The sequence below is a fragment of the Parus major genome, chromosome 6 (assembly GCF_001522545.3).
Source record: "Parus major isolate Abel chromosome 6, Parus_major1.1, whole genome shotgun sequence".
Taxonomy (NCBI): Eukaryota; Metazoa; Chordata; class Aves; order Passeriformes; family Paridae; genus Parus; species Parus major.
Window position 1 is genome coordinate 28918322 of NC_031775.1, and position 21576 is coordinate 28939897.

At 42.0% G+C, this 21576-nt stretch overlaps 1 protein-coding gene across 2 annotated transcripts in view; it reads left to right on the forward strand.

The window, feature by feature from the left end:
* Positions 1-21576, forward strand: part of GRK5 (G protein-coupled receptor kinase 5) — a 154189-nt gene that overhangs the window by 117290 nt on the left and 15323 nt on the right. Inside the window, exons 5-12 of one of the 2 annotated variants that reach the window (XM_015633438.3) lie at positions 3962-4062; positions 6914-7006; positions 9177-9240; positions 9749-9889; positions 10948-11138; positions 15644-15681; positions 16492-16581; positions 17866-18074. In XM_015633438.3, the coding sequence (XP_015488924.1) occupies positions 3962-4062; positions 6914-7006; positions 9177-9240; positions 9749-9889; positions 10948-11138; positions 15644-15681; positions 16492-16581; positions 17866-18074 (927 nt within the window). Of the gene's footprint in view, positions 1-3961; positions 4063-6909; positions 7007-9176; positions 9241-9748; positions 9890-10947; positions 11139-15643; positions 15682-16491; positions 16582-17865; positions 18075-21576 lie in introns of both variants that reach the window. The other variant, XM_015633439.2, reaches the window with a different exon arrangement.

A 21576-nucleotide genomic window follows, 5' to 3' on the forward strand; every position in this document is an offset into this window, starting at 1 on the left:
AGAAAAGTATTTGCACAGAGGTTTTCAGTTTCTGGCCATAAAAGAGAAGGTACAGGAGGTAGGAAATTTTGGTTAAAACCTGGTAAGAGTAGTGTGGACTTTTGGACTATTATTAAAATGTCTGATCAATAAGGGTAACATGATGAGAGAACTCTTTGTTGTAGGATAAACTTAAGCACATCTCATGCTCTTCTGAATCTGTTTTCAGTTCCATCAGCTTTACCCTAGTGCTAACCAGTTGATTTGACTGGCATAATTTCAGATTACATTATTGTAAGTGAGATCAAGAATCTCTTTCTTTGCCTCCAGGAAACAGAATAGCCATTAGGGGAAATATGGGACTATACTTGTTGTAACTCCCCAGTGTTTTGTTTTGAATGCAAGAAAGTGTGACTGGTTTCTGCAGGTGTTTCTGAAGAGTTAGCAGAATATTCTTTGTCACAAGCTCAGATGTAATGGTCTTAATCACAGTGTATGGCTCTCCTAGCTGCCACAGGACATTTAATATGTTGGAAAAGGTGTCTCTGTTCCCTTGTAAAAGCCAAATTTGCTTTTACAGCCATTGCCCATAATGCAGTAGGAGAATGGTGTTAATAACCATTTCATTGTGGCTGCAGAAATCTTCTGCACCCCTCCAGGGAAGAAGCAACATTTTCATCTGTAAATGGCCAAAGTGTTACCTTTGGAAGCTTTCACTCCTGGGATCCAAATGCTTCCTTGCATGCATAACCTGTGCTGCCTAATTGTTCTCCAGGGGAGCAAAAGTAGGTTGGGGGGTTGGGTTTTGGTTTGTAATTGTTTCTGGCTTTGTTTGAACGTCTGAAGGCTGTGGGTATGCACGGTATTCACACAGGGAAAATGGCAGCCATGGCTGTTTAATGGGAGCAGTGGGAACTGTGAAGTCTCAAGGAAATTCTCAGGAAGGATCATACAAAGGCTCCCTGGAGCTGTAGGCAGGGTTGGAAAGGGTTGGGTATGCTCCTTCCAGGCATGTGGAGCCCTGAACTCTGTGAAGGGCTGTAGAATGACACAAAATGTTTTGCTGGGTCTACAGAAGCTTTGGAAATGATCAGCTTTGGAAAAAAAAGACACAAACAAAAACAACTTACTCCTTGTTATAGAAAATGGAGTGGTCTGGGGAAGTGTTTCCACTGCAGCCTAAGGCTAATGCACAGGATTTCAGTGTGTCCATGTCTTTGCCTACCTTGATACTGCTACCTTGCTCCCAGTTTGTGCAGAGGAAGTAAAGACTCAGAGGTCAGCAATGAGTGTTTTTAAAAAACCAAGCGGTGACTGCATCTCCCACAACTTGGAGAGAGGAATCACAGTTTGTGTCATTTTTAAATACTTCCCACATTGTCTTACTATTTCTTTAGCTCATTCTTCCCCCCTTTCACTACAAGAATTTAATTTTCTCTTTATGAATAAGAGCTAGCTGATGCTTATAATTTATTTTTTTAAATGTACTTTGATCTCAGACAAAGTTTGATGGAATTAGTACTCTAGTAATGTGTCATGGGCATGATCTTCAACACTAACCCCAAGGCAGTTTACCTTCCACTGGGAAATGAATTCCCAATGGGAGATGAAGTTGCCTGGCATGAGTAAGAATAAGGTCACTTCGTCTAAATGACTAATTATGCAGTTTAGTACTTAGCTTTTGGATTCCAGTTTTGACCTCTAAATGCAGAACAAGTTCCAGATGTAGTCAATAGTAACTTCAGTTAGAGGCCCGGATATGGATTTTGCTGAAGTGCTGCTTCATTCACATCAAAAGACACTCCTGGTCCACAGCAGTCCCAAAAGTGGAGTTCAGAGGTGTTTCTGTTCCCTGTAAATCAGGGAGATGGTTGTCTTGAACCAGGGCTTGGACCACTGGATTCACACAGCCACCTACCAGCTTTGAGCTACCAGTGAGCTTGTGTGTGCAAATGTGTATCCACTGAGTACATAAATTATAAATAAAAGGTATTCATTCATCTGGTTTCTAGCCAAAATTAGCTGAAATGCTGCTAATCATTAGGCTTTTGTTCCTATCTGAATATTGCTTTAAAAGCCTTTGGTTTAATCTTCTTCCTGTCTTTTCCCCCAGTAGTTTCAGTGACTGGAAAACAGGAGTTCTGAGGTTTTTTTCATAGTTCTTCCATTACTTCCCTCTTACCTCTATTTACTCTCTTGAACTAAAACTGGGACTTAGATTTTGTTGTGGGCATGTATATTTACCTCAGTGGTCAATCAAGCTGAGAAAATCTGGCTTTATCTCAGTCTCTGTCTTTTAGATGATAACATGAGGGGCTTACCTACCTCTCAAGAAACTGTGAGATTTCTTAATTATCAGTGATCACTCTGTGATTAAAAGTGGGTGTTCCCTAGATATCTTTTGCAGAGGAAATGGAGGAATATACTGAGGAAAGGAGGAACCATTTCAGCGAGGTCAGAGGTGTCCCCAGCACGTTGTGCGGATTGTCTGACCAGGCTGAGCAGTGAGAGTGCATTGCACAGCATGCACAGACAGTTCTGTAAACCGTGTTCCTATTTAAAAACATCCAAGTGGAACAAACTTACTTTTTCTTGTCACAACCAGGATCATACTCACATTTCAGCAGTGGGAAGGAAAAGATAAAAGACTGAATTCAGCTTTCAACATGCTGGAGATTTTCTGTGGCTCCACCTCTGCCCCTTCCTCTGTCCTCATTCCCAGTGTTTTTGAACTCTGCCTGCAATGCATTTCAGTGCTTGCCAAGATATCTCTAACTAGGGGTGAGTTAATGAGAACATCTGGCCAGGAATGAGGGATGATGCTCTGTGACCCACCCACTCAGCACATCTGGTGGTTGTGGGCATGGACAGGGGAACTTTACTGGTCATTAAGGCTTCTGCAAGGAAAGAGGATTTTATCATCTATTATATGATATATATATATATATATATATATATTTTTATATTTTTATATATATATTAAAATAAAAATAATTTTCATAAAATAAAAATAAAATAATATATCATACATATCTATTATTTTGTCATCTATGGTTTATTAAAAATACCCAAATCCAATAGGTTATATAAAGGGGCTTTCATGTACATGGGAGAAATGCCTATAAATAAGTGCGCACACACACAGACACAAATATACACTTTGTAATATAATTACAGTACACAGTCAATGTGTAAGAATGTGGACTGCCTAAAAAACTGTTCTTGTAGATAATTAGTCCCAAAAGTCCTAAACTGGTTAACCATCAAGGCAAATTGCAAGAGACCTCTCTTTGGTAAGGGCTTCTTGCAGGGTTGAATATTCACTCTCTCCAAAGGGAGGAGAGGATGAAAAGAGTTTATGTGGTTGGTTGGCAAAGTTCCTTTTTGAAGTTATTATGTGAAAGCTGCTGAGTTATTTTTGTCTTTCTAAGGATGAACTAAGGTGTCCAGATACCATTGTGAACATCTTTTTATATATAGATGGATGTATATCTATATCAATAAGTACTGATGCTCTGCTCTTGTTTTGCTTTGCTGGTTAAAAGAAAAAAAAAAAGAAAAAAAGATGGATTTTTCAGACAGCACAATGAATCACCCATGAAGTGAAAACACTGGGCAAATTCTCTTTTGTTTAATAGAATGGCCTGTACACAGTTCAGGCCAGCACATTTTTCATGGGATGCAAGGGAGCAGTTCAAAGAATTGGCAAGAAGTGGGTCCTGCATATTCATGAGGCTGGGCAAGGAGGTGAAGGTACAGGAGAAGGCAGAAAAGCAATGTGAGGATAGAGTGGAATGTGGAGCGAGTTGCCACGGTATCCTATTTTACTGCTCTTTGACGTAAAGCTCCTTTGCTTTTACACAACCGCTGGAATTGAATGGAAGCAGCTCAGGGGCATAAATAATGAATGTGCCTCTCACACGTTAAGAGAGGAGACTGCACCTCGTCAGAGAGTTAATGTGCCACTCTCTTCTCTCCCCAGTCTCCAGCCTATGTTCCCGAAGTCAGTCAAGAGCTTATCCAACAGACAGAGGAGAAACTCCAGAACAGCCCCTGCAAAGAGCTGTTCTCTCCCTGTACAAAGTAAGTATAACACGACACCCGAAGATCACAGGGCTGCAGCAGCTTGTGAGGAATGTGTCAGGTAGAGACATTTCAGGCTGAGCCCGTGGCAGCTATCTTTGCTCACAGTCCTAAAGGCAGAGCTGACAAGGGGTGAAGTCATTTCATCTGAACAAAATATAATAAATATTTCCATGCCATTATATGCGCTACACACAGGCACTTACTGTTTCAGGTATTTGACAGAGTGTTCTAGCCAAGGAAACCAGCCATGGATTTCATGCTGTGTGAAAAGAGCTACAATGATAATGTATCCAAAGAAAACATCTCTGTTTCAAAGTGAATAAAAATTAAGTGGCTATACAGTCCATTTAGACAGAGGAATGTGCAAACTTGCTCCGCATGGCTTTTCCAGAAAGTCTTCACCAGGAGAACGGGGCTTTTTTAATGCTTTCTGTCTGTCTGTGGCGTTCAAACGAACGTGCATTATTTCACCCTTTGTCTGGGAAAAGGCTTATCAGTTTCTGCAGCGATTTGTGCCATTATGTGCTAAAGCTCCAGGTATGCAATCTGCATTTGCAAACCCTGCCCCATCCACACTGGTAGATCATAAAGCAATAAAAATATGAAAAGGAGGGATCGTCGCACGCGGGCCCGTGTGGTTTCTGGCTGAGCGCGGTTTGTTTTCCCCGGGTGATGTAATGGGGATTTGTAAAATTTGCTCTGCTGTCATTCATTGTTTTGACTCATTTCATTGACCTTTTCTGGTTCCAGTTATTCTTTGCGTTGGTAGGAGCTGTGGGTTATTTCTGGCCTTCTCTTATAGCACAGGCGGTTTCCTTGCACTGGCCTGGTGTCCTGTAGAGATGCTCTGTAACTCGCACCGCTTGTGGGTGCCAGTCCCAGTGACAAAGGCAGAGCTGTGCTCCACACAAACCCCCCTGGTGCCTGTTTCCAGCTCTCAAATCGGTTTGAAAGCTCTAAAATGCACTTTGTTGTTGCCAAAGAGGGGAACTAAAAAGCAAACAACTGCTGAAAGGCAGCTATTGTTCTTTTAAAATACGTGCAGCTTTTAATTAACTGAATGGAAAGGGCGAGCATTGGACACCACTTAATGCAGGCTCCTTCCTTCATCCCAGCTGAAACTCAGGAATGAGCCAGGTTTGGGAGCTTGTTAATAAATATGCTGATCATTTCACACGGACTAAAATGAGGTCAAAAGGAAGTTTTAAGGACTTGCTGTTGGTATTTACTGGTACTGAATGATGTTAATTTTGGAAGGGTTCACATTCAGACCAGAAAAGGGAGGCATACATACAAATATGAAGCCTGCTGTCCTGTAGGAGCAGGGATGAGATGAGTTTCATTCACATCTTCATAGATAAAAATCAATCTGCAAGAAAAACATGTCTGTAACTTCATTTCTGCATTTACCTTTAATATTTTGACTGTCTGCTCCTGCCTTCCTCCAGATTCACATAGAATTCTGATACTGAGTTTGGATATTTGTTAAAGCAAATTAAGACTTAATTTTTTAATTTTATTTTGTAATCTTTAATCCATCAGGGGAAACTGTTATTATCTGTGTCCACTCAAAGCTAATGAAGACAGCAACAATTTGACTTGGGCATACTGTACATGTGCAGTTACTGCCTTCTCCAAACTGATGGTACAAGAATCACAAAGAAAAATAATAGTGTAACAGCTGAGAAATACCAAAAATACTAGCTCATGATCAGGGAGGAACTAAACTGAGGAGACACATTACTCACGGTGACTTGTTTGCTCAGAGAACTGCCCCAGGCTAAGACATAGACTATCCATCCCCAGACTAGAGCAGTCATTCAGAGAGGATTTCTTCCTTCCAGCAAGATCTGGAAATGTGTCTGTATTCCCTTAGAGAGGGACACAAACGTGTCTGTATACACCCAGACAGAAATGCTCATTTCCTTGGGCCCTTTTCACCCAAACCCAACTTCTGTCCTGCCAATGCTGCCAGCAGAGGTGGATGCAGGAGCCCCAGTAAGCAAAGCAAGAACTAGCACCAGCAGATGCTAAAAAACATAACCACCTTCATTTTAGACAACTCCCAGCTCAGTTCATGTTTTCTTAGTTCCAAACCTTTGGCCTTTCTGACAGGATGCCTGTCTCCCTGGCTGTTTGCTGCCTGTCACAAGCGACAGACTTTCTCCTCACACTTGCAGGCTGACCTTTTTATTCCTTTATTCCTTCCATTATGCAAAAGACTGCATCCACTGCATGAGCCCCAAATTTTTTTCTTGATCCAGAAGCAAATCCACATCCCTGTTCACACTTTCCTTCCCTCTGTTTTACTCTACAAAGCACATAGCTGTTAGGAAATCCCCTTTGACTTTAGTCACACATACTAATTCTTCCATATAGCAGGAATTGAAACTCATCTTTTTTGCTCAAAATGATGTCTCTGATGGTCTCTCTTTGATAGAAATGGGCTTCAGCCAGAAATTTTCTACCCAGATGTAAACATCCCTCAAAGTTTAGGAGCTCAGTTCCTGAGGATGTTGTTTCAGTTTACTAACAGAAGCAAAGACATTCACTGTCTGGTGGCTAACAACCTCTCTAAAAGTCCATTAAAGTCAGTGGGAGTTGCCCTGGTAATTTTCAGCAAGCACAACCAGTATTCAGCTTGTATGAGGCCTCCTGTTATGAAATGCAACAAGCACATCACTTTGTTTCTATATTGAAACAGCGAGCAAAATAAAGTACAAAATAAAGTAGAAATATCATAATCCTACCGTAAAGGAAGTCTGGATTTTTCTCCTCTTGTTTTGTTTCTCTTTTGCTCAAAGTTCAGGATTATAAAATGCTTATATATCCTTTTCATCTGAGATAGATCTGTCCTTGACCACCTCAGTGGGGAACCATTCCAAGAATACCTAAACAGCATGTACTTCGACAGGTTTCTCCAGTGGAAGTGGTTGGAAAGGTAAGTGTCACAGGATTATTTCTTTTAAAAATATAAATAAATAAATAAATTTTAAAGAAGGTTTATTTTTGCTTTCCATGCAAAGTCTGCAGAATATGCTCAAAATCTGACAGTTGAGATAATGTTTGCTTCTACAGCTCAAGTGTTCAACCATTAAATGGACTTAGGTACATTAAACATATTAGATATGATTAATGTACATTCACCATCTTCAGCTGCCTTTCTGCTTAGCTACCCTCTGAATGTGGTGACTTTTTGTCTGGACCAGTTGTCACTGTTATTAAATCACTCTAAACAGAATAAAAATGTGGAGTATGGGTTCTCTCACTTTATTTATTGGCTGGACATTCCTGAGCACATTTAATAACCAGGCAGCCTTAGTGGGTATTAATTTGCAAGGAAAGGGGCTTGTGCCTTTCCCTTGTCAGGGGGTGCTGGAGCTGACAGTCACTGCTGGGTGACAGTGACCTTGAGCTGGGAGAAGCCCCATTTTCCACAAATGGAATTAATTAGGGCGGATGGGTTAGGGCCGGATCCATGAGCGCTGTGTGTCAGCAGGACGCCTCCAGATCAAAGGGGCTGTGCCAGTTCCTCTCCCTGGAAAGCTACAAAGCTGCTGCTCAAGAGGGGTGGGCAGAGGGAAGAGCCATTTCATGCCAAGACATGCTCCACATGCCATCTTTACTGACCCCAGCATTTACTCTTCCATTTAAATTAAAAAAGCATTGGGTGATTCATCTCTAGCCAGGCTATTTCCTATCTATTTTCACATTAGGAATAAGGAATTTTCTGCAATGCTTTGAGGATTTTTTTTTTCACTCCCCAACCAGTGTGACAAGCTATTGGATATGCCTGATTTAAAAGAAGCTGGGAGAATTGCTTTTAGGATTAGCAAAGAGATGTTAGTAGCATGGAGTGATCAACAGCTCCTTCTGACAGCCTGCTGGCTCCAAAGGAGCAGTCACAAAGTCCATTTATTCCAGGGACATTGCTGAACATGTAGTTATCACTACTAATTGTTGCTTTTAACCCCAAAAGCATTTGCAGCAGCCTCATGGAATAATGAAAATAACAGCTTTTCCTCTTCCAGTTTTTACTGTCTGCATACTATTCTTCCCCTACTTTGAAAAACAATAATGGGCATTAATGAAAGGATTCACTTCAGTATTTATTCTTCATTGTCATCAACCTCATCATCCCTGTGGTGGGAACAGCCACGTTACTCTGCTCCCTCTGTCGGCTGGCTGCCTGCCAGAGGGGAACAAGGATAGCAGGAATATCCATACCCACTGCTGGGATCCTTGTAAAGCCTTGGTGTTGGATACAAAATGGGATCTCACTGAACCCAGAATAATTCTTCTGTCATGTTACAAAACTCCTTCAGTAGCAAAGTAAAAGTTGGATGTAGAGTTGGAGCCATTCTGGTGGAGCAGATTTTGTGGAAAGCCTGGGAGATTGTGTAGGGATCACGTCAAGTGATAGGGAGCACTCTGCCCCCAGGGACAGACTTATTTAACCTTAATTTAGCTCTTGCTCCCTTCTTGCCTGCGATGCTCCCCTAGGAAGCAGATAGCCCAGAGGGAGTGGAGTGGCCTGGATCTTGTTTTCCTGCTCTCCCAGCCTGCAAATGTCACATAAATACACCTCTCCAGCTCCCAGGATTGTTTCTGCCTTTGATTCATAGAACTTTCATGTTTTGTTTAACACACCAGAAATATTTGCTGCTGGTTTGAATTTTGCATCTCTTTTTTCTCATCTTGCTGGCCAAGCAAAGCAGTGTGTTAGCCCATCCTATATGTCATGGGAATTAATATCTTACTGGAAGATCTCAGGCTTCCTCTTTGCTTAACAAAGGCCAAAGCTGTATAATGGAGATTCAGAACCCTCCTTGGTCCTAAGATGCTAACAGAAATTATACTGATGACTCACTAATGTGTTGTATTTTATTACAGCTTAATATGTTGGAATTGAAAAGTTCAAGCCATACATAGTATTGAAGTAATGTAATTACATAATTATATTATATAATATGATTACCTTGAAATAATGGGATTATATAATATTTATCTATTTTGCTTTTCAGAAGTGTGCTCTGAAATAAATAAATCACAGAGAGTGCATTAAACATAGTGTGGTGGGGGTTTTATTTATTTATTTCCTTTTCTTCCAGGCAACCAGTAACAAAAAACACGTTTCGGCAGTACAGGGTACTGGGGAAAGGCGGCTTTGGGGAGGTGAGTAATTCTGAAACTTTCTGTTATAAGAGTGTTTTTTACTTTTTAGACACTGCAGGTGCAGGAGCCTGATGTGACAGAGGCTGATTTTCATTAATTGCTGACAGTTCTACTTAACCCCTCATGACACCGTAATCTCAAAAGGACACTTTTGAGAGTTATTTTGCGTTCAGCTGTTGCGTTGACAGTGGAATTGGGGTCCCACCCTTATTTGTATTTTCCTGGTGTCTGGAGGTGGCAGCAGAGGCAGGGGAGGTGCAGACTGAGAGATTACAATCTGCACAGACAAAAGGAGGTGGGAGAGGAAGCAGGCGGAGGAAAGTGAAATAATTAAACCGATATTCCACAGCAGGTTTGGAAACAGTAGTCAATCCCCCAGCTGCCCCCGCCTAGGCCTGGCTCGCTGTCTCTGGCCTTAAAAGGACTAAATCAGAGGAGATGGTGAGGAGTAAAGCGCAGCCCAGACACAGCTTCGGATTACCCGGCAATTGTTCTGCTCCATTCGCAGGTCTGCGCCTGCCAAGTGCGAGCCACGGGGAAGATGTACGCCTGCAAGAGATTAGAGAAGAAGAGGATAAAGAAGAGGAAAGGCGAATCCATGGCACTCAACGAGAAGCAGATTTTAGAAAAAGTCAATAGTCAGTTTGTAGTGAGTATTGAGCTCTGTGGTTCCCTGCCCACCTGCTGGGCAGTGTTCTGGGTGAATCCAGTGCCTCCTCCATCTCCTGCTCCCGGAAAGGTGCCAGAAGCTGAATCTCTTTGCTTTGCACCTTAGCCCTGCTCCAGGTGCCTTTGCTGAGTCTCACTTTAGTCTCTGCTCCATGAACACGATGTGTTCTACATCTGCATCAGGATGAGCTGTTCTTACCCAGCATGATTACCTGAATTCCCAGGGTCTGGGAGAGAGGTGCTTGGAGGAGACTGAAGGAGATTCAACCCAAACAGATCAGATGAACCTGAATCTTGGCTTGCAGAAACATCTAAGCAGCAAGGTGGAGCTGGTTGGTCTGATATAGGGCTCTCCTGAGTCACACCAGCTCCTGTGCCTCCTTTAAAACTTGCCTTAGATTAAAAAAAATTTAAAAAATTAAAAAAAGGTGTTATCTCAGCATCTGTCATGTTCTTTGTTCTTATTTAAGGAAACACTGTATACAACAGATGCAAGGTGTTTGTTTACATGTTTACTTGCTTCTGCCAGAGGATGGCAGATATTTTAAAGTGATGGGTAGATTTTAGCTGGTCTGATTTTTCCACGGGCACCCACCACAGCCTCTCAGGGATGATGCTGACCTTCACATCTCCATGATGGTCCATTTAATCACCCCAGGACTGGGATATCTGGGCCTTCCAGGGAACTTATTGAGATGCAAAAAGGTGCGGCAGGAGATGTAGATTCCTTTGATTACTAAGATTTTTTGTACATGGGAAAATATGCCTGGAATTAGTATGTTTGTCCAGCCTCTGAATCCATCTGAGCCTTGAGGGTTTCTGGTGATAAATAGGCTGGATTTCAAAGTAATCTGTAGAATCCTAACATCTGATTTTTCTGTACTTTTAAGACATGTGCTTGCCATTGGAAGAAAGCCCATACCAAATTCAGTCAATGTATTTTTTTCAATTTCTGGAGAAAATCTTTAATGAAAAGCTAGAACATCCTTCTTAGCAGCCATCTGAACTGTCATAACTGTGCTGCAAATGTTTTTCTAGGTCAATTTAGCCTATGCCTATGAAACAAAGGACGCACTGTGTTTAGTTCTGACCATCATGAACGGAGGTGACCTGAAGTTTCATATCTACAACATGGGAAACCCAGGCTTCGAGGAGGAAAGAGCTTTGTTTTATGCAGCAGAGATTCTTTGTGGCTTGGAAGACCTACACAGAGAAAATACTGTGTACAGGTAAGCACTTTCTAGAGTCTTAGGATGTCTTTTCTGGGTAGGAAAGGATTGTCTGCTTCTTCCCTTCTTATTGTGGTGCTGTACAGCTGAGAGGCCTGAGTGCTTTGGCTGAAATTTCGCAGAGCCCTGTATAAATACAGCATGATACAGTAATCATGGAAGGAAGCAGTTGCTTCCCTAAATACATCCTGTCTAAATCATCCAGAACTAGCACAAAGCTCCCCAAACCCAACCTCAGCGTGCGAAATAAGAAAATGATGGAAGTTCCTTTAAATGGATTTTATTAAGGAATCGAGTTGCTAGTTGGGATAAAATGGAGATCATCCATCTAAGCCTCTGTTTTAATTTGTTAGGTTGTGTTGCACGAGGGGCTCCAGCACGTCACATGTGGCAAAACTTCTATTGCAGAGGGCGTGCAATCCCAAGAGGGTATCTGAGAGAGAGGGCATGGATTTCCACTGCTGTGTGATTAGCTAGATGGGATCATGGTGATCCTGGCATGCCAGCCATGGAAGGGGGCCCATTCCCAGCCACACAACAGAGGCATCCTGCTGGCAGCATCCCACCATCCGTGGGTGCAGCCAGCGGGCACAGCGCTGCCCGGCGCCGCCGCTGCCGCTTCCAGGACGGCAGATTCCGAGTTCTCAGCTTCCAGTTTGGCTTGCAGCTCTACACAAGCACTTTTCCAGGGCAGGCTGGATTAGCAAGCAGATTGCAGACAGAGTTCTTGTGACTCCACAAGGATTTATTTTTTTTAATCAACAGCCACTGTAGTTGTAAACAACGGTTAATGTTTGTCTTCATCATCCCCGCTTGTGAAATCATCGTTGCTGGCATTCACAGCAGAAGAGGGCCTGTAAATTGATGAAAGAACTTCCAAGGACAATGATTAATAGACAATAAGATGCTATTTTTAAAAGCCAAGCCACGCTTTAAATCATTTGATATGCCTGTGTGTAATACATATGATGTATGTGCTTGTATGCACAGAAATTGCAGTATTGTTGTTCCTTGGAGATCTCTAACAAACTGACACTTGGTTGACTTGCATCTTGCTAGCTGGCACACAGAGGGCAGACAGATAACATGCTGATTTAGTTGGTGCTCACCCAAGAAGGAAGTTTTTTCTTTCCCCAAGGAACAAAATGGTACTAAGTGTTTAATGTCAATTGAAAAATCAAATCATCAGTGAAGTGTCTGGCTTCCTTTTCCCTTAGAAAACCTCCTACCACAATTTCAAACATTTCAGGAGCTGGTATAGTGTTTCACAATCATGTTTTATTGAAAAAAAATGACTGGTGCATTCATAACGTGGCTGGTAAAATTCCATACTAATGCCATTTTCTAATAGAACAAATCAGATCTGGCCACCTAAAATAGTGCGTGGCTCTGAGAGAAATGGCACCTACTTCCTTAAGCAGGAGTTTTCATGCTACTCTTCCAAGAGCTGCTACTTTACACCTCAGATGGCATATTCATTTTGGTGATGAATGATACTACATCCTTGTAGGTGATATTTTCTAGCAGTATTTCAGGAGCATCTGCAGAGACCCCTCATTTGTAATAGCGCAGTGTGTTGTGAGACCCGTGAGAAGTGCTATATAGGTCAATAAAATATAGCAGCTAAATGCTGCTGCCTTCTCAAGGCGAATAATTCATCACAAAACACTTATTCTTCAGACTTAATTTCATTTTCTATAAACAAAATGCTCCTGAGTAAATCACAGCATTGGAAAATGCATCCCCATCTCCTGGGCCGCTGCTGACGCACGCTGCAGACGTGACCCGGGAGAACAACCAGGCTCAGAGTCAGATTTATCTCATTCAGAATTCCCTTGTCAAACATGGCACTTGTGTTACATTTCTCAACTGCATCATTTTAGTAAAGGTCAACGGGTTGGTTGTTCATGGAAAGCAAATGTAAAAAGCTTCTGGTTCTCCACAAATTATATATATATAATTTTTATATTACATTATTTATATTGCATATTTACAGGTTTGTTTTATATTTTATGTGTTTATTTATGTGTGTATATAACATTTATTGTTTTGTATAAATATATTTTATGTATGTATGTTTTTTTAATTTATAGTATAGCCATGCCTGGAAGCTCCAGTCAGCATCCTGTTCACATTGTCCCAGGCATTGCACAAATACATGCATGGGAAAGCCTTGTCCACAGTGATTAATTGAGTTGTTTAGGCTGTCCTACACAGCCAAACAATTGCCTTTGGAGCACAGGCACTGTGCCAGCAGTTTATGTTTCAGTATGTTTGGGCAAGGCTACATTACAAATGGGAAGCTGAGCCTTTGGGATGTAGCTTTACATGCCAGTGTGTCCACCAGGGAGTTTAATTCCTCCTGGACATTTCAGTCATGAACCCTTGGAAGTGCTGGCCATGCAAAGGAAGCCTGTCTTGATCCTGAGGACCCAGAAATCTGAAAACAGAAATGACAGCTGATGTCTGGGAGGGGAGGAAAGCTTCCTCTAATTGCCCTGAATCACAGAAGACCATAAGAATTGAACTGGTGCTTCAGAGTCCTTGTGGAGTCTCTCATTTTCTCTTTCAAAGACAACATTTCCCAAATTGCACATAAGATTCTTATCGTTGGGCCTCAGTTACAGTTTTAAGTGGGACTAATAACTGCTGAGCAGAAGATGGAGAAACTGATGAAGGCTGAGTTCTTCAAGAAATGATCCTTACAGGATTTAGAACACATTTTCAAAAATAAATAGACAATGCCCTTGACCGTGCTGCTCCTGCACTGGAAACCTTCTGTTGATAGGCAGGGAAATACCACAGTGGGCAGTGGTATGTTAAACAAAATCACAGCTTCTCCTCAGTATTCAGCTGCCCTTCACATATTTCCACATTGTTTATTTGAAAAGCAGTCTTGGTACCACTGGGCACTGAGTGAGGTTTATCTTGGAGGTCAGGAAGATCTGAAGCAAGCAAGAAGAGATTACTCACAGGGCTCTGTTCTTGCTTGAAATCATAAATAAAAACAAGGCAAGTTTTAAAATTCCAATCTTGGCATTGTCAAAACCATAAAATACCCCTCTCCATACACAGGAAAACTCATGACACTGGAGTGGCACAGCTTGAGAGGTGGGGTGGGCTCCTGCACAGGCTCTCTGCTCTGCCCTGTTCCCTGGTGCAAGAGTTTCTCTTGTACACACCCTGTCTTTGCTCTGTGCATAGAAATGCCTCTTGCTGGGAAGTTAACAGAACCAAGCTGGTTCACAGATGCAAAGAGGCCTTACAAAAAGAAGAGGCCAAGCAGTGCTTGGATTTGCACCAGGCTAAGCACTGTCTTTAGCTAAAAGGCAGGGCATGATGTGGTGAATTGAAGCAATGCTGTTTTCCCTGCCTCACCCAGCTGCTGGTGCCTCATTCAGGCTCCTGAGCCAGCACAGTCCAGTCCTGGGGCACTTCTGGGACACTCCCTGCCCAGCATGCCCATCTCTCCCCTCTGGTCCCATCTCCCAGGCTGCCTTCATTCCCACTCTGCACGAGCAGGATGGGAAGGAGCCTGCCTGGCTCCCCTCAACAGCAGCCCAAGAATGGCAGCAGCTGCAGAGTTGTGCTGGGCTTGGAAAGGTTTGGAAAACAGCTTTGGTCAAGGAGGGGACAGCGTGGCTGGGAAGCATCTCAAAGCAGCCACTGGTGGAGCAGGTTTTGTGCAGACAAAACTTTCAGAAGAATGATCTGCCAAGGCTCTGCTAAATATATGAAAACTGAGATTGTTTACTTCAAAAGTTTTTACCTTGCCCCTTTTTTTGGGTTTTTGTTTTTGGTTTTTTTTGGGTTTTTTTTTCTTTTTTTCAGGAACAGTAAAAGGCATATCTTTGACATCAGACTGACCACTTTGTTGCCAATTTTCATGGCATTGCTCCAAACCACACAGGCACTAGAGTTTCACAAATGTTTGTAAGAAGAATCTTAATCTGGGCACAGCATTCTCCCCTCTGTCCTGCATTTTCCAAACTCAACAAAATTATTGCACATGTGTGCAAGTGCATGGACACACATTCACATATTTGGCATGAGTCAGATGCCGGACATAGAAAATTTGAGCCCAACAAATTGCTATTTCCATTTTCACATGTAAATAATATATTTTAAAACCTAAAATATTTCTTTTTTTTTTTTTTTAATGTTAGATTTTATAACAGAAAATGTTACAGAGATTTAACAACACACAGGACTATAGGGGTTCATTTACAGGGTTCACAGAACTAGATGGATGAGTCCATTATAGGGTAGATTAGGAACTAAAAGCTTGGCTTAGTGAAAAATTCTAACTCCAGTTTAGGAAAAGACATATGGTTTCAGTCTATCTGTGAAGTGAGTTGTAAAAGGTTGTATTGGTTTCAGGAGTTCCTCACTGTTTGAGTTGACACTCAACTGGTTTATTATGAGTAATAAATGCACTCACACAGTTGTATGGTTATGTTATCAAAACCAGCTTCGTACCCATAACTTCTATCTTTCATTTCCAGAGATCTGAAGCCAGAAAATATCCTGCTGGATGATTATGGTAAGTCTTGGAGGTTTACAGAGATGCTTTCACAGTAAAGTAGATTAAGTTAGTTTTAGGATATATATTTTACAAAGACAAATAATGCTCTGAAGTGATTAAGAGGCTCAGCATAGACTAATATTCCTGTCTCGGGGTGGGTGAGCTGCTGGAGCTCGGTGCACAGATGGAAGGAAGCAGCCGTGCCCTCAGCAGGGGCTGTTCTCGAGAGCTCGGCGTTGCTGGGGCTCTCTGCCTTTCGTTGTTTTTCCATCCTTGTTGCAAGGCTGATGCAACACAAAGGGAGTTCTAATTTCTAAATCTGTGCTTCCCTCTCCATTTTTGAAAGTACTTTCATCCTCTGCTGAGCCAAGTCTGGTTTTATGCAAACCCAGGTACCCGTTCGTTGCTGAAGGCAGCGATAATCAAATCTCCTGCTGACTTGCAGACCAGATGTAGCCTCTTCAGCCATCACAGACTTACAGAACGGTGTCAGCCCATCCATCCTCTGTGATCAGTTCAAGATACTTCCCCACAGCATGCTTCTCTCTGCCTTTTTTCATTAGTTTTAAAATACCTAATACAATCCACTGCAGTCCACAGCCTTTCTGTTAAAGTTTACTTCACTGTGTTGTAGTGCCCTTAATAATTCCTCTTTTCCATATCAATGAAACTGTTCCAATTCAGTGATTCACAACATGCTTTTCTTAAAATGGCCGAGCAGTAAATTTCAGGAGTATTTTAGCAATGATGACAGTTGTGGGTTTTGGACTAATTTTGGTCAGGTTTTTATATCTGCTTTGTGTTGTTTTGTTTCTTTTTTCCTTCCAGGCCATATTAGAATATCTGATTTGGGTCTAGCTGTTAAAATCCCTGAAGGTGAATCAATCCGTGGAAGAGTAGGAACAGTAGGGTATATGGGTAAGTCTTCCACAGCTCATCTTTTTAAAAATCTGGAGCTTTAGAGATATTTCTGCCAAGTAAGCTTAAGAGAAAGAATAAAAAATATTCACATTCATCTGGGTCCAGTTCCATGCAGCAACTTCCACAGAAATCCCAATAGTGAAAACCAGAAGAGGATGGACCTCTACAGCTCTCAATGAGGCTGGTCTATAACCCTAAATCAGCAAAGAAAATTGAGAGGGTAGACAGCAACTGGGATTCTAGTGACTTTAGTGTAGATTTATCTTAGAAGGGTTATGTGCCAAAATAAAGGTTTCTTTCTGGTTGCTTTTTTATATAGGAGTTACAATGTATTTGTATGGTTATGATAAAATGGGTGAGTCCACACCTCTGGTCATCTTGACCAGGGTCATCTTGAGCTTTCCTCTATGTGCAGGAGAGGCTGCACAAAAGACAAGTAGAGATTTGTACATTGGTAAAAAAAAAACAAACAAACCAACTACACTCCCTTATTTAACTAAATCTGTTTTCTAAACTCAATGTAATTATTTTCATGCATTCTCTGGGTGGGCATATTTCTTGGAGTAAAAATTGCTTATGCTTATTTGACTGAATAGAAACTAGCTGATGTGAGCCACTGTTACACCATATGGAGACTTTAATGAAAGCAAGCAAATCAGTTGTCATGTCTAAATTTTGTTATCTCAGTGTAAGTTTGCGTGCACACTAAGGCTCTGTGCTTGTGAGCACGTGTGTTTGTACCCATGCATGGAGGTGAGGGTGCCTGCCAGACAGTGACTATCTGCCCAAAAGCATTGTGTGTGGTTGCAACACAAAATTAATGGATTGGGGGTTTCTTCAATGGGGAAAAAGAAAAGCTATAAATTGACCGAAGAGACAGAATTTGCTTTTGAAGAAATGTCACGGCTGTTTACAGGATATGTGTTTGCATTTAATTTCTTCCCTAAATGGATAAATCTGAGGGAACTCTTAAAATTAGGTCTCTGCTTAATATTTAGATCCAACTTCTTTCATGATTTATTTTTTCAATTGGACTGAGTTGATAGAGAAGTCAGAAGACAGCATGCACAAGGCATGTAGCATGTAGAGAGAACACCATGGCATGTAGCATGCTGCATTTCCTGTAATGCCCTCAACTGCAATCAGGAGGTATTTTTGTATTTTACCCACCATTCTCTGTGCATGTGTATTCAGTCACCAAAATGAAACTTCTAAGCATTTAAGTGCTTTGCCTGTGTAAATACCAAGCATTTCCACAAGGCATCTCACTCTCCTCCACAGCTCCAGAGGTGTTGAACAACCAGAGATACACACTCAGCCCTGACTACTGGGGGTTAGGCTGTCTCATTTATGAAATGATTGCTGGGCAATCACCATTCCGTGGAAGGAAAGAGAAGGTGAAGAGGGAAGAAGTGGACAGAAGAGTGCTGGAGACAGAGGAGGTGTACTCCCATAAGTTCTCTGAGGAGGCCAAGTCCATCTGTAAAATGGTAAGGGGCTGGAAGGCCCACTGGGGCAGCTTCATTAACGAGCTGTGTCTGAGCAGTAACAGGGTGCCACAGAGGGGCTGCAGAAACAAGGGCCAACCAAGCTCATCTGTGGATGGGATGACTGCATTCTCTATTCATTCAAACTCTGTTTATTTGGGCTTGTTTCTCCATGAGATTCATCACGGTCATCCTGAGCCCTCTCCAAAGTTTTATGGCCAAGGGAGCGGTATCTATTCTCATGAGACTTTGAATGTTAGTTTGCAGTCAAGAATGCATTTCTGTCTTTTATAACCTTGTAGAAAAAAACTAAAAGGACTTGATGATGCAAGAATCTGATTGTCTCCTGCAAGGAACTGCAAACCCCACGCTTCCATTGTCTTTGGTGAGAGCTGGGGGTAAGCAGGACAAAGATTATGCAATGAAATTGTTGTGACACTCAAATGTTGTCCCAGCCCATCTCACTAACTTTGTTAGCAGTTTTTCCCCCGGGGTGCCAGGGTATCCAGCTTTTCTTAATACTGTTGAGCTGTTCTTCAAAATGTTTTCTCACTCCTTCAGCTGGGAGTCATTTTCGTAGCACAATAGCCATGTCTGACAATGGAAATCCTCAATCCCCCTGAGAAATCTCAAAGCCGCGTCTGAATTCATCAATGTCTTGTTGACATCCATCTTTAGAAGGCTGAATTGTAATTTGGAAAAAGATGTGGACTTTTTCTAGGTGTTGTTTGCTAATGAGTGAAGTCTCCTTTGGAGACAATGACCTATCTGTTTGCTGGTAGAGGGAGAACGAAGGAGAGGAAAGGTCAACAAATAGGTAGGGAGAGTTTCACCAATGTCTTGTGCAGCAGGCAAGCAAAGAGCCCATCCACAACACTCTGGTTGGTTGCTTGCATGAAGAGACAATGAAGTCTCCTCACAAAATAATAATGATAACACTGCCAAGTATCATGCCTGGAAGTCATTAACTCACAGTGCACCAAGTCATTCCTGAATCCTCGGGGTGGTAATTAGCTGACATCACTCTTGATAGATGCTCCGGGACATTCTCTGCCCTTAATTGGTGATGCAGAGCCCCCAGTGAAGCTGACACGGGAGGATCTGGGGCAGCCATGGGTTCTCACAGACCATCCCATGTGCCCTAGCAGGCACCACTGCCTTCTCTCCTCAGATAGCATCTCAGCTCTCACCAGGTGAGGAGCAGTGTCTGCTGGAGTGGCAGAGAATTTGTGTGTGTCCTGCTGTTAATCTGAAATGGTGATGTGAGGCAAAAATTTTACCTTGCTGCTTGAGGCATAGAATCAGAATAGTTTGGGTTGAAAGGAACATAGTCCAACCCCCCTTTTCTGGCTGATGTACCTGTAGAAGCCCTTCTTGTTTCTCTTTATGTCCCTTGCATAAGAGAATGAACATAAACTTTGAAAATAACCATGAGAACATAAAGCTTAGAAGAATTAAATGTAGCATTGATGGAAAGTGGTGTAGATGACCTACCACACTCCCAGGGGAGCAGACAGTCATCACACTATAGTGGTCTTTTTCATCTTCCAGCCATGGAGACTCTGGTTTCAGGGAGTCGGGACCTCAGGAGATCGTCTAGTTCTTTCTCTTGCCTCAGGGAAGCTTGGACTAAATATAATTATTCCTGAAGACTTGATCACTGCTGCTTCCTTGTCCAATCACGTGGCATGTTTACTGAGGTGGTTTGTGCAAACTATTAATGGATCCAAAGTAACCTTTCCCTTTCTGAGCATTAATATCTTGTGGCAGGAAGAGTCTGAGTCCTGATAGTGAGTTAGATGGCATTTGTGGTTTCCCATCCAAAAGTAATTTATTTTATCAAGTGATGTTTTTAAAAAAAAATATTCAAACATATTTTCTCAAATTCTTTTTGCTTTTTATATTGAAAGCCAGACCTTTGTTGCTTTGCATCAGCATCTAAACAAGGAAACAAAAGAGTAATAAAGTACCATCATATCTGCAAAATCAAGCAAAAAGTTGCAGTACATAAATGAAACTTGAGCCTTCTCAAACACACAACACAAAAGGCTTTCCCATAATGGACTCTTCAGGGCAGGAGTGAGAAAATGTTTCCCACCATGTTGCCCAACATTCTCTTCAGAGCTTACTTCATGAGCTAACAGCATCACCACCAGAAAATATATTGTCTTTATTAATTTACTCATAGGAAAACCTTCTAGTGTCACCCCACATCAGCCTTCCCCTCCTGGATGTTTGTGCCCTTTGGCATTTTTGCAGGCATGTATCATAGCTCCTATTAATCATTATCCATCCCATACTTCCATGTTTCATTTTGTAAGCAATTTCCCATAAATGAGACCTCATTTTGGACTGAAACAGAGATGAATAACAAATAATTAGGAACAGGGGCAGCTGGCTTTCTGGGAAGCTCCCCAACCCATAGTTCCCATATAACATAGCTGCTCCTGGTGTGTTTTTTCTGTGAAAAAACTCCAGTCTTTCTAGGAAATGCTCCATGTTTGTTGTTGTTATGCCTCGTGCTTCACTGATGTACACGCGTGTTTTCCCTACAAGTGCAGTCATGCATCAAAAGATGTGACTTGAAGTGCCTTCAAGTCAGCAATGTTGGATGGGCCCACATTCCTGTGCTCTTCTGTCACTCTGTCAGTGCCCTGCTTGTCTGCATTTCCCACAGACTTCTCTTCCCTGATGCCTTTTCTCCCTGCAGCTCCTGTTTTACCCTACACAAGGGACCTCTGATGGGAGGGTGTAAAGAAGGCAGAGCTAAATGCTTGGTTTGGTGTCCCCTAGTAGGACAGGAAACAAGGGAAACAAACTGAGGCACAGGAGCAGTTCAGTTCCCTCTGAACATTAGGAAACATTTTTCCATGGTGAGAATAGCCAAACAGTGGGAGAGGTTGCCCAGAGGGGCTGTGTAGTCTCCACACTTGGAGATACCCAAAGCCCAGCTGGACAAGGTTTGGAACAGCCTGCCCTAGGAAACTCTGCTTTGAGCAGAGGGATTGGACTAGACCATGTCCATATGTGGCTTCCAGCCTCAGCTGTTCCATGTTTCTGATCTCCATTCCCTTTTCAAAGTGCCCCCCCCAATTAAAAGATAATGGGTTCTGTTTTCCTTAAAAGCAATTTCTCCTGTTACTTACTTACCATCAGGAGCTCTGTCATCATACATCCACTCCTGCCTGCTGCCATCCCTCCTTTCTGCTTTCATCCCATGGAAATCAACATTATGACACCTTAAAGTTTATCAGTGCCCAAGGATAACTGCTCTTTCATCTCTCTTCTCTCATTTAGTAATTGACCATAGTATTGCTTTTCTATTCTCTAAAAAATTGCTTAAAATAATATGTTTACTTTAGTGTCAGGACTGAACTTTAGCTAGGTGATTTCTTAAACTGCTTGATCAGCTGGGTCAATGGAAATGGTTTTACCATTCCCCTTGTCTCTTTTCATGAGTGGCAATTTTGTTTTCCTTACTCCTATAATTTTAGGACTAATGTCT